This window comes from Emydura macquarii, unplaced genomic scaffold, assembly GCF_026122565.2.
Source record: "Emydura macquarii macquarii isolate MOO-44397 ecotype Brisbane River unplaced genomic scaffold, CSIRO-AGI_Emac_v2 contig_450, whole genome shotgun sequence".
In the NCBI taxonomy this organism is placed as follows: domain Eukaryota; kingdom Metazoa; phylum Chordata; order Testudines; family Chelidae; genus Emydura; species Emydura macquarii.
Window position 1 is genome coordinate 4,842,966 of NW_027130587.1, and position 13,029 is coordinate 4,855,994.

Sequence of the window (13,029 nt, forward strand, 5' to 3'; positions counted from 1 at the left end):
ATTTTTGCTGTGTGTTTCTAACGCAGGAGATGCCATCTCAGGTCCCTTTAGTTTACAGTGCTAAATGGGGAACCTGAGAGGATTCTGCTCCCAGTGGAAGACCTCATGCAATTTCTGATGAGATATTGCATTGTGCTGTACTACCAGCAGTTACTAGAGCAGGGATTTGTTTCTCCTGTTGAAAGTGAATAAGAGATCACTAGCTCTCCTGTAAGCCCCCTTAACTGCAATTTTCAATATAACTACAAAAATTTTTCATGATGTGTTAGTGTTATTGTGAAATCAGTCAACAGTAGCACTTCTAATGCATAGGTGAACTATCATCATCCGGGCTAGCTAGCTGGGAGATACACAACTCTGCACTAAGCTAACTGCTGTCAGAAGTCAGCATCTGGAGCTTTTGTGTTGTAGAATCATGTGATCATACTAAAAGATGGCTATTTTTGTAATTGCTATTTCTCAGCAATGGGATTCAAAATAAAGAGAAGGATCTGAAATTCACATGAAATGTTCCACAATAAAAATTCAGATAATTTTGAGACCTAATAGATAAATGTTTTTGATCTAAACAGAAGAGCGGAGCCCATTTGAACAAAACCAGAACCACAAAGGATACTAAATTAAATGATACAAATGCATCTCATGGAACCATTTTGAATCTCTACATTTATCTTTCCTCCTAATGATTACCAGTGTTAGGCCAGCAACAAGTTCCCTCAGGAATCATTGCTTACTCCCTTCATCCCAACATCTGTGACTGGTTGTGGTTCTAGTAATGAATATCCTGAGCCAGTTCCCATTCTCACATTTCTCATTTGGTAAGGCAAGTTAGCACTGATGCATTAGGGCAGCAGTAATTAATTCTATAGTGGAATCTAGCAATGGCTTCCTGACGCTGGGCATTCAGAGGTTTTTTTTTCTGGAGATATATAAAAAAGCAGAGTTCTTCTTGTGCTAGCAGCAGGTTAGGCTATCAGAAAGCTGCCGGGAAGCCCTTTCCACAGCCTTCAATAATGCTGGATCAATAGGGCCCTATATAATATTCACTAAGAATTTTTCTAAAAGTCCCATTTGAAATAATAAAAAAATATGCATCAGCAATCTGCTGCAAGTTACCTTTTTTCTCCATTCGCTTCATATCCATCAATTTCTCCACATTGTTGGGATCATTTAGCCACAGCTGCATGCGGACAAAGGGCTCCCGTCCCTTCAAACTCAATTTGTGCCAGGGCTTTGGGCGAGCCAGAAGGTCTGAGACTGAGCCTTGTGTTAGCCCTAGGATTGTCTCCCCAAACAAACGCTGACCTAATAAGAAATCAAAACTGAAATTTATTCATTCAGCTAAGAGGCAAAACTACACTAAAAAGATAGAGGAAAACAATGCAAAAGAAAGGCTAGAAGGTGGAAGGGGACCAAATTCTCTGAAGAATAGCAGAGCTCTGGCATATATAATCAGTGTCAATTATTCTTACTTCAGACTTGCCTGAAAACCCAACAGAAACAAAAGGAAGAATAATAGCTCTTCCTCCCTTAAAGTTGGGAAATTACTTGGTTTTAGTTTAGTTGTTAGGTTCTGATTCTGGCAACCAGGGGTGCTCAATACCTTTTGGTATCAGGACCTTATAAGGGACATATAATGTACAAAAGTAAAAAGTAATAAGATTTTAAAAAGCAAATAAAGCTTTTAATTAAGCAGTCAATTCCACCAAGAGTACTATAGCTACTTAGGTTTTATTAGGGAAGGTACTATAACCGCTTCATTCCACTAAGATATTACAATCAGTGAAACAAACACTAACACACCTCTCCTGTTCAGTAACATTCACGCTGGCGTCTTCACAGACGCATGCAAATACTTTCCATTTTATATTGTTTTTACTATTATTGTAAATGTGCTTTAGTAATTGCAGATAGGCACAGTTTACAAAATGTAGTAAGTGTACTTTTATAATTTTATATGATATTTGCTCTTAAGAATTCTTTATTTAAGCCCTGTTTCAAATGCTATACCCTAGAATGGTAGCAATCTGTATGTATTTTGGAATGTACATACTCTGTAAGTACATATTGTTAATGTTCCATCTATATGCTTAAGATTTAACAGTAACCACAGAAAATGTTCACAGCACTCAAAACCAGGCTATACAGTTAGTTTCCTAACAACCTTCACTTAATGCTTTTCTTGAGCTAAACTATCCTGATATGCAATAGCTTTTGCTATAAAAGAAGCCCGCAGACATCTGTCAAACCCTGATTTTTGATAATATTGTCACTACTGTGTATTGTAAAGGTAATCTGAAAAGCTTTTTACCTGCTAAGACTTGGCCTTAGGGTCCTGTGTCTGCCCCCCAGAGTATTTTCCTTCACTTGCTCTAGGTCTAAGGGATGTTAGCCAGTGGCAGCCTTGGGGCTATATGACCTAAGCAGATGCACAGGAGCCTATCTATGCTTCCAGGCCCCAGCAATAAAGGCACATACTTGAGCCTCCTAGCCAGATCATGGTCAACTATCATCTGCCCATAGTTCCATCTGACTCTGGCACTAGTGAGTCATGGCAGACATTCAGATACCTCAAACCTTCCCCTATGTCCCTCATTTGGAAAACTTCTCACTGGCTCCCATTTTTGGTTTCCTGATTTATTTGATGGGGGGAGGAAGGGATGTGTGTGTGTGTGTAGGAGGCGGGTGAGGGGGTACAGACATGACAACTCCGGAGGCTGCAGAGCCACCCATTCAGATGAAGGGGCAGGCAGGCATGGGTTCAAAAGAAGCTTGAGGTAGCAGTAAGGCAGTCAGAGGTGGGTGTGGTCCTGGGTACATAGAGCTGGGGAGGGGGAACCCAGCATGGAGTAACTTGGACAGGGGGTGTGTCTGTGTGTTACTTTGTGTCAAGCCCAATATTACCTAAAGCTGTCAGTCTCTTGGTTCTTACTGAGGAAGCACAGAACCATAAACTCACATTTTGGCAAGTGAGTAAAGGAAGAAGTGATTTTCAACTACCCTGTTTTAAAATACATTCATTGTATACCTGTTCATATACAGGTAAACCCTGATTATCCAAAATTCTGAAAAATCAGACTAAATGCCAGTTTTGGTTCATTTGCATTCCAGAGTATATTTGCACCCTGGTATAGACTGGGAATCTTTTGAAATAAAACCTTATCGATTTATCTTTAAAACTACCAATTAGCTGAAACTTCCACAGAATAAGTATTGACATTGTAACCTATTTACAGTGGTTCCTCTTAAAATCTTTTCAGTTGTCCTTGTAACTAAACAACATTTCCTTGGTATTCTCAGCAATCTCTAAGTATGCCCAATACTAAATATGAAAATTTATGGGATACTGCAAATATCACATTAATGTTACATAGATGCCAAAAGGCAAAACTGAAATGTAGGTAGCAGGTGTATCATACCCAATACTCAAACAGCAATTGATTAGTTTTAATTTTTTTTAAATATACCGTAGGTTTCAGAGAATGTGCAAAACCCATGCCATTTAATTTCCCCCATCCTTATTCCTGACTTCCTCATCTTTATTGCCATTAGATAGCCACAACAGTTAACTTTTGTATCTAAGACCTACTTATATTGTGATTGTTATCGAAAGTTCTTTACAGTACTTTGGCACTTTCTGCAAACCCCCCAGATTTAGGACTTTTTGGTAGTAGTTACATTTTCTCCCCTTTGTGACAATGTGATGTGCTGCCCCAGTTGGAAAATCCTAATAGTGCTACCAATATCTCACTGCTGGCAGCACTAGCATTAGTTGCTAGAATTGTTACTAGTGTCTAATAAGAGAAGGCCCATGAGGGAAGACCTTCCAAACACAATCCAATTTGCTGAGTCATGTGACCCAAACCAGTTTTACACTATTGCCCTCTTTAGTGGCTAATGGTTTTTTTTAAACTACTGAGCCACTATGAACTGGCTGAGACAGGTTCACATGGCCCTGTGACCTAAAACAGAAGCCTCAGCACTGAGTAAATCTGGCACTTCAGCACACTGAGGGCAAAAGGAGACATTTAAACTTGTTCCACACCTAATGCAGAGTTTGGGGCACATTTCCTGGCTCTTCTGCTGCTTTTTAGGCTTGTCAGCCACACTGTAGGAAAACAAAAATCATGGGAAAAAAAAAAAAAGACTAAGTAAAAATGGCATCAAAATAAATGTAAACAAAAATACTTTTCAAACCCTCTCTGGAACACCAGAGGAGGAACAGTATCCAACAGCATTCTGAACAAAAAATGAAGGACCTGATCCTGCAGACCCTTACAACCAGGTGTAGAGTTTATTACTCTGAATAGTTCCACGGAGTAAGCGCTCTGGGTCTGATTATACAAATATAAGCATGTGAGTAGTTCCCTCAAGTTTAATGGGACCTGCTTTCATGTATGAGAGTTTGTAGGGGATCTGCCTAGAATTTTCTTTTAATAAACATGAGTGACACTTTAAAAAAAAAAAAAAAAAAAAAAAAAAAGAGTAAAATGTCTTACTTCAGTCTAAGATGGCAGCCCCTGTTATTCTGCAACTGGCTGAAAAAGGGTCATATAATCCTGTTTGCTAAAATACAGAAGCCTTAGCAGAAGCTGGGTATAATAATGTTATTAAGTGGTTATAATAAATCAGACAGTTGAACTGTTTAAGGTCCTAGAGAAAGATTGGCCCTTGGGTTGAGAAAGGGATGAATGAGTAAAGGGAAGGAATGACAAAAGCCTCATTGTCAATCTCTTTTTAAACTCACAAGACAAATACTTTTTGCTAAACTTCAACTCTAAGAGAGGCCTCAATTTCTAGATCCCGGAACTACAGTTTTCTGTTTGAAATGAACAGCCTCCATACATTTTTGCCTCTACCATCAGGGTGGATGCTGGCTGCATTAAGTAACAATCAGAAGTCTAGCATTTGTGTACAAGTGGTGCAACAATACTCTGCCCTTCTCTACTGCTTTCCATCCGAGGACTTCAAAGTGCTTCACAGACACAAATACATTAAACATCCCAATACCTTGTGAGGAAAGAAAGTATTAAATAGACACACAGGAGTTAGTGACATAATAGGGTCACAGATCTCTTTTGTTCCCTTTCCTGTACCTTAGCCAATCACCACACTTCCCTTGACAGCACTGTAAGTCCATCTTGTACCCGAAAACTGCTCTGTAGACAAGGGCAGCATTAGCTGTTGTGGGGCCTTATGTGAGGTAACAATTAAATGGCTCCATCCACTTCCACATACTACCCTCTTGTGTCTGGATTTCCCCCTCCACCTCTATCACATCCCTCAACTCCCATCTGCCTGTGATGCTCCTCCTCTTTCAACCCTTTCCCTCATCTCTTTGCAAAAGCTCTGGGGCTTCTGGTGACTATCTCTACATGAACTGGGAAACCAGAAGCTGGAGGTGAAGTACAACTTCTCAAGTGGAGAACTGAACAGCACAGAAATTTTGATATTTGATAGAGCCTACAGTACTCAGATGGACAGTGTATTCTGGTTCTTGGGCCAAGTGTACATGAACATAATGCAGAAGAGTGACAGAGTGATGATTTTTTGTCTGGAAGTAGGTATTTAAAATATGGATCATGTTCTTTATTCAATTAGAACAATTGCAAAACAGATTACATTTTAGAGGTAAACAGTTTGATACTGTCCCTATAACATTCTTTCTAATGACACATTACTTTAAAAAAATGCAAAAACCAATTAATACTTCGTTTTATTTCCTTAAAGACATTAGAACAAAGCAACTTACCAAGGTTGTTGTCTGTTAACACCTCTTTAACCCTCTTCGTAATGCCGTATGTGTCCAATTCAGGAGACACAGCAACCAGTTCTTGAATGCTAAGTGCTGAATGGCCAGAAAGAGGCAACGGTGTTGTCGATTGGGATTCAGAAGCAGGTGGCTCACTGGATTCCTGTGGTTTGCCATCCTTACTTGTCTCTATAGCAGGGCAGGGTTGCTGTACCAATTCAGTCAGACTCTTCACTGATTCACTGGAACTCATAGGAGACTCAGGAGCAGGACTGCAACTGGCAGAAGTCTTTGGAGTGCTTTCTATAATTAAAAAAGGAGAAAAACTGGCTTTAGCATAATTACCTTGCAATCAAAGCATTACAATTACCTTCCTTTTCATTTATATTCTACATACTTATTGCATACCTGAGCATTTGTTTTAAGTACAGCAAAGCCCTAAAATGTTGCTTTTAAGGACCAGAGTACTGAAAGATTTATTTTTAAAACTACACTATTTTGTAATTTTACTATTTGATTAATCTTGAGTTTCTCATAGAGGCAAGACATATAAGCACAACAGGAAAATAAGTAAAAATTAATAAAGGTTCAATACCGTGGAGGTCTGCAAGAAACTCGCTTGGCTATAAGATCTCAAGGTATTGTTTTTTTTGTAATTTTCTTACCAAATAGTCTGATACTTCAATTATTATACAGGAACATACAGCATAAGTAAACATGATGCTTGAATGCAATCACAATAAAATGGAGGCAAAAAAGGCAATAAAAGCCTTAACAATAAAAGCTTTTACCATACTGTACTTAGGAAAGTTGCTCTGACACATTTACAAAAACTGCTCTCTCAACCCAAGTAATTGAATTTTTTAATAGTTTATGAAAGATGCAAAAGAGACAGACATAAAAGGAGAGCAAGTTCTATATAAATCTTTAAGGCAATAAGAATCCTACAAATCTTATTTCTTCCCTCTGCTCACTCCCAAATTGTCATACAAGTGAATATAAAACCCAGCAAATGTTATTTTTGTATCAGAAACAGCAAAGGAATGGTACTGTAAATTTGCCCCGATTCACCCATGCGAGGGACCAATTTGGCAGATCATTCATCTTGTTCACTGTACACTGTCAGGGATGGCATGAATTCCCTACATGATAAACAGATTTCTTCTCAGGTCTGTGTCCTTTAACCCACATCAAGGTCAAAATTATGGCTGCCTGGCTAATAAACTGCACAGCACTGGTTCAAATTCTTTCTAATTTTGTCCCTTGTGCCAGCTTAAACAAATCTTACCAAATAACTAGAGCAGCTGTAAAGTTCCTATGCAATTCTCTATCCATGCACTGCACACCACACATCTACAGAACAGTAAAAAACAAACAAAAAACCTCACAGGACTAAAAAGCATTCACCAGTGGCTATTTTTTTCAGCCTACTACTGCAGACATCAAAGATAAAACAGCATATATCTCTCCTATCACTGAAATGTGGTATGTTGCTGACAGAATGGATTAATTAAATTAAAATTTGTTTTTACAGATCAACAGCTTCCTTAGATTTTGTTTTTAAGATCAACCACCTTTTTATTTACTCAGAAAGGTAAGAATATCTGAATCTGATTTTGGAATGCAACACAAAGGAAAACAACTGGTCTTTTTTATGAGCACTCAGTGTATGGTGATTTCAAGTTATATAATACACACACACATGAATGCGCATACATGATACACTCTACATTCATTCTTGTGAATTTCCCTTAACTGAAAAGCATTTTCAAAATCAGTCATTTTTGAGAAACAAAATGAATTCCTCAGAAAATGAAAGCAGGTATGCTTTGTTACTCTATGTAGAAAACTGTTTTGTTTTGTTTTTAAAAAAGGCTTTTAAAGTAGAAGTTTCTAACAGAAGAAAGGAAAAAAATCTAACTTAACAATTACCACATAGTTGACCTCCTAACCTGCAGCCATTTCATATGTTTTATGATATAATTAGCCCATGCCTCTTGGCTCCCTGCCAGGAGAAACAAAATTCAGGGACACCTGGGAAATAGCAGATTAAGGATTCTGAAAAATAGCAGTTGAAAAGGGCTAATGAAAACAATATAGTAAAATAATGTTTCTTTGAGAGAAATACTATTGAAATATGAGTGATCAGAATGATTAACTTTGTATAATAAAATATATGTGCAAGTCTTTATACACTACATATTGTGTTTAGAAACAGAGACCATGCTACTGCTAGTGGAAGTAACAGATTTTATTTTCATGAGTCGAGTTGATCACAATACAAGTGGCAAAGCCCAGGGTTCCTAGTTAATGACTTAGGGCTTGTCTACACTTACCTCTGAGATTCAGCGGCAGTCGACCAGAGTTACGCAAGCTACGCAAAAAACTTGCGTAACTCCCGTCGACTTCTCTGTTTCTCTTCTGCGCTAAGCCACTTGAGAAGGTGGTCTTAATACGTCGATTTCTGGATCGACTGAGCGGGTCTTCACTGACAGCTTTAGTCACGTTAAAATCAGTCTAGAAAGATGCTCTATTATACCAAAGAGGTTATGCATGTTACTTAAAATGCATCCATGCAGTATTGTTAGTTACAAAGAGCTTCCATGGTGTTTCTCTTCCACTAAAACATTACACCGAGGGCTGATATTTCTATGTGGAACATTTGCAAACATTGCTGTCTTGACTTTAGACATGGCATCTGGTTGAAATTTAAGAGGATTGTTGTGTGGTTTGTAGGGATTTCTCGTTTCTCCTCTTGGGAAGGATTTTTATAATATCTAAAACAGGTATAATTTTTGTATACGTACCCCTTCTCTGATCATAACACCACTGTATGCTGAGAAAAATAATGAAAAGTTGTAGGATCAGGTACATGGTATGTATATTAATTTTGTGAAGTACTCAGACATACTGGGTATAAGAGATGAAATATTTAAAAGGGATAAAATAGTCATAACTAATATAATTATATATGTAAATGCAAAAACTAGTGTTAAGTGCAACATTAGAGATGGGAGATTTCAACCAGATCATAGAATCATAGAATCATAGAATATTAGAGTTGGAAGGGACCTCAGGAGGTCATCTAGTCCAACCCCTGCTCAAAGCAGGACTAACCTCAGCTATATCATCCCAACCAGGGCTTTGTCAAGCCTCAGCTTAAAAACCTGTAAGGATGGAGATTCCACCATGTCTAAAGTCAAGACAGCAGTGCTTGCAAATTCTAATGCTGGAGTCTGACTGTGCAGGGTCGTGTCAGCTGAGCTGTACATTTCCAAGAAGGCTGCCTTCTTGTACTGTAGAATATAAACTTTTACATAATCCCACACTTCCACTCCCCCAAAATACTGTCTATTCCTTATATGGCTGCTTTCAAATAAGAACTGAATATAATCAATGACGTGATGTCTGCATAACGGTGCAGGCAACCTGAATCATTTGAGAAGTGTGATCAGCTCCCCTTCATCACTGAAGCCTAATGGTGACAGTTGAAATGTCGACATTGTTAACTACCTCACAAATGATCAAAATAGCCAAGAGGAGAGAGAAATGATCATATTATGAAGATCTACACAATTAATATAAGTAGCATCTCATGCAGCTGGAGGACCAAGCTTAGGAGAGTTCTGCTATTCTCTTTGCGTATAACCTCTGTTTATAAGTCAGGGGAATTCCAAAAGTTAAGGTGTCTACTGCAACCAAGAGTGTGGGATCAGAACATTATATAAAATTAACTAAATGAATGAATTAATGTAAAATAAGTCAAGATTGCACATGTGCTTTCTATTTCTTTTTAAAATGTGAATTATATTATTTTTATAACATAAAAAATGGAAGGTTAGACAATACAGTTGTGTTAATGCTGCAGAAAAATACCTATGTTTTGGAATTTCCTGACCAGTGATTGTTTGATTGCTGAACCTTAATGCTAATTTTTATATTTAATCCTTGTGATTTAAGGACTAAAACACTGCAAAATAGCATTCCACTCTGAACTGAGAGAATACAACAAGACTCTGGTTGAGCCGGTTGAGAACAATGTATCTATCTCCTCATTATTACATGAACCACAGGTTTATGTTCTGTGATTGTGCATTCCCTATTGAAGTGGATGAAGCCACAACACACTTAAAAGTGGGTATTTTTCAATCCAACCCCTTCTATGCATTCTTTCCAGTTTTTCTTCTCACCAAAGTTCTATAGAACATCACATAGTCTGAAGCACTGCTCAGAGCTCTTGCTTTGGTTCATCGGTTTGGGTTGTACATTCTATTGGATCTAGTAATGGATTTTTCTGTTGTTCTCTCCTGACTGCTAGATTTTCTGTCCAAAGGCAGGGTAAGATTTTACAATCTAGATTCAAACACTGTGGTGGCCTGGATATTGGTTAAATTGAGCACTTTGGACTGTGATTATTTCATGGAAGTACAGATATTTCAACTGGAAAAACTTTCCCAAGCAGAAATATTTACTCTACGAAGTAAATACAAGTCTATCTGTGCCAGACAAAAAGGATCCAACCCTTGCCAGTCTTCCACTTCCTTCATCACAGATTGCCTGCTTCACTTCAAGCAATCCAGTCTCTTTTTCTACTTCATAAGGAAGCACTTTGTTGTAATTTCAGCCTGCCATTTTTCTGTACAGAACTTCACCACATTCTCCCATCCTAAGGTGATAAAAAGCTTCTGAAAAAGCTTACTTATGTGTTTCCTCCAGTGTGGGAGTCACTATCTTTTGGGATTTGAATGTGATACTTAAAAAGTTGGTGGAACAATCATTTAAGCCACTACCAGAATGTGCCTGGTTCCCTCTTGTTGAAAAATAATTTCTGGTTGTGATTTTATCATCTAGGATAGTCTCAGAGATTAATATAGCAGTGTTCTATAAGGATAAGGTGACACTACACTCATGTTTTAAAGTTTTGTCAAAGTGGATCTCTGATTTCCATCTTAAAAAAATAAATCAATTAGCAATAAGCTTTCTTTTCCCAAGCCCATTCACAAAAGGCTAGGCTTCTTCAAATGTGAAGAGGGCACTTTGTTCCTATCCATACAGAAATAAATAATTTTGCAAAACCTCTAGATTGCTGGAAGCTCATGAAGATAATACCAGGGGGCAATAAATTTCCACTCAAATTGTCTAAACCAGTGGTTTTCAACCTGTGGTCCTCAGACCATGACTACATCTACGATTTCCAAAGAGGTGCGCATCTCCATTTGACATTTTTTAGAGGTCCGCAAATGAAAAAAGGTTGAAAACCACTGATCTAAAGGGATTAGACGATGTATAAATCCTTGCTATGATCAAGTGGGGATTCCAGTACTACACAGGTATGAGAAGGTTGCCACTGCATATCTGAAATGTCACACCTTTATATAGCATTACTGGATCTATATAATAGATACTTGCTGGATCTAGTTCCTAAGTCAGATGCTGCATTTGAAAGAACATTTCTGCAATATCTTTTTAGTTGAGAGTCCTCAGCCCCTGTTTGGTCAGGGCTTGGGTCTCCTTGTTCATCACCTAAAGTGGGGATCAACAGAGGCAATGCTTGAAAATGAAAAAAACAGCCACTTACAAAGAATCACCAGTTAGTACATATGATTGCCTAAGTAGAATCACACTGTCCTCTCCACAGTTTCAGAGTATTGCAAAGGATTCTGATTCAGAGGAAGGAACTGAGTGTCATTTGAACCTATGCTGGGCGCATACACACAGATGTAATATCCAATGGATACTCCCAACAAAAATGTCCTGGGCATCAGCACCAAATGCACACATTCTTCATGGAGATATCAATGATAATCATGAATGATCAGCAGATGCTATTTCAGCCAAACTTTGATTACTTGAATCTCACTTAACTAAACTAATCTTCCCATTCCTCCAAAAGGCAGATACACCACATTAAGACTGAAGTGGATGATTGGGGGAGCCAACCCAGCAAGCTCTGAAGTCTCTTAAGAGTCCTTAAAATCTGCAGGTTCAGGGCGTAAGTCTCACTTCAGGTAAAAGGACTAGTGGACCTGAATCTTACTTTCGCTGCTTTTACATGGATCTAACTTCACTGACTTCAATACGCTCAAATCTTCGAAGTTTGCTGAACTCACCCCCACTCATTGTCTGAAAATTGTGAACATGCCTTAGATTTACATAAAACTGGGTTTTTTGTACATGCTTAAAGGAAGGATTTTTCTTTTTCTTTATGTGGACTATGCAGGGGATTATATCCTACAATCGCAGGAGGGTGGAGGGGATAATCTAACAGAACTTTGTGACGTACATTATTTTGATTCTTTCAATTGCAAGTAGCTTCTACAACAACATGTCCTCAACTGTCCTATCTGTGCACCAACACTGCCCAGATGTACAGAAGACAGCCAGCTGAATGTTCGTATTAGAAATGAAGCAACTTAGAACAACACAGATACTGGTGTTCAGATGCTTGTGGATAGTGCTTGATTTGATTAGCTACACGCTCTTCAGAATAGCATGGACTTCAACCTGATTGAGACACTAGGCCTGGACATATCCCCTCCAAAATAGGTAACTAAATGATGGTGCAGTGTTAAAATATGAAGTGATGGATGCAACGTAGTCAATCCCAGATGCCTCAAATTTTAGAAGGTGGTATTTCCTGGTGGGATGTCTGCAGTATGGCTCCTTAAGCAGAATTTGTACTTCTTTTGAGAACTAGGGATCCCAAGAAACACCAAGCATTTTGATTCAAGCTACGCTCTAATTTCTACAGGCACGGCAGCAAGTAGCTTCATTCCTTTTTGTCCTTTTGCCAAAACAATGTAATCCAAAGCCTTCTGGTAGGACACGAGAGATCTGGACCAAAACCATCTGAACTCTCAGAGCAAAATAAAAATCAACTGTATGAAGACTTTTTCTGTTGCATATTTGACTTTCCACAAAGAAGTACTCAGTCCTATATTAGCTCAACAATAATGGAGTGAATAAGCAGTTGAAATTGTGTTACTGCCAAAAGACTGATGGGGAATAAGATACAAAACATGGAGATGTTGAGGAAAGATCCTCTGAAACACAGAAGGGGCCTCTAAAAGGGTTAAGAAAAATATTATATTCTGAAGACAGCAGGCAGACAACAGCTGCCTTAAGTTTCAGACAGAAGTGGATTGAAATAGCAGAATCCACTATAATTTTCCAGAGACAAATCTCTGCAGTTTATCCAATCCGCTATTTAAATTTCAGTACACAGCCCTCTATATGCAGTAATAATAACCTAAATTCCATTTAGTGTTCATTTGAGC

The 13,029-nt window shown here is 38.3% G+C and overlaps 1 protein-coding gene across 4 annotated transcripts in view; it reads right to left on the reverse strand.

Moving 5' to 3' along the window:
* CUX1 (cut like homeobox 1) overlaps positions 1–13,029 on the reverse strand; it is a 372,701-nt gene that overhangs the window by 70,892 nt on the left and 288,780 nt on the right. For 2 of the 4 annotated variants that reach the window (XM_067537832.1, XM_067537833.1), the window contains exons 21-23: positions 5,753–6,055; positions 4,046–4,108; positions 1,117–1,305 (exon numbers count right to left, since the gene is read on the reverse strand). The exons of 1 other annotated variant lie outside the window; for it this stretch is intronic. In XM_067537832.1, coding sequence (XP_067393933.1) covers positions 1,117–1,305; positions 4,046–4,108; positions 5,753–6,055 — 555 coding nt within the window. The remainder of the gene's footprint in view (positions 1–1,116; positions 1,306–4,045; positions 4,109–5,752; positions 6,056–13,029) is intronic. One more of the 4 variants, XM_067537834.1, reaches the window with a different exon arrangement.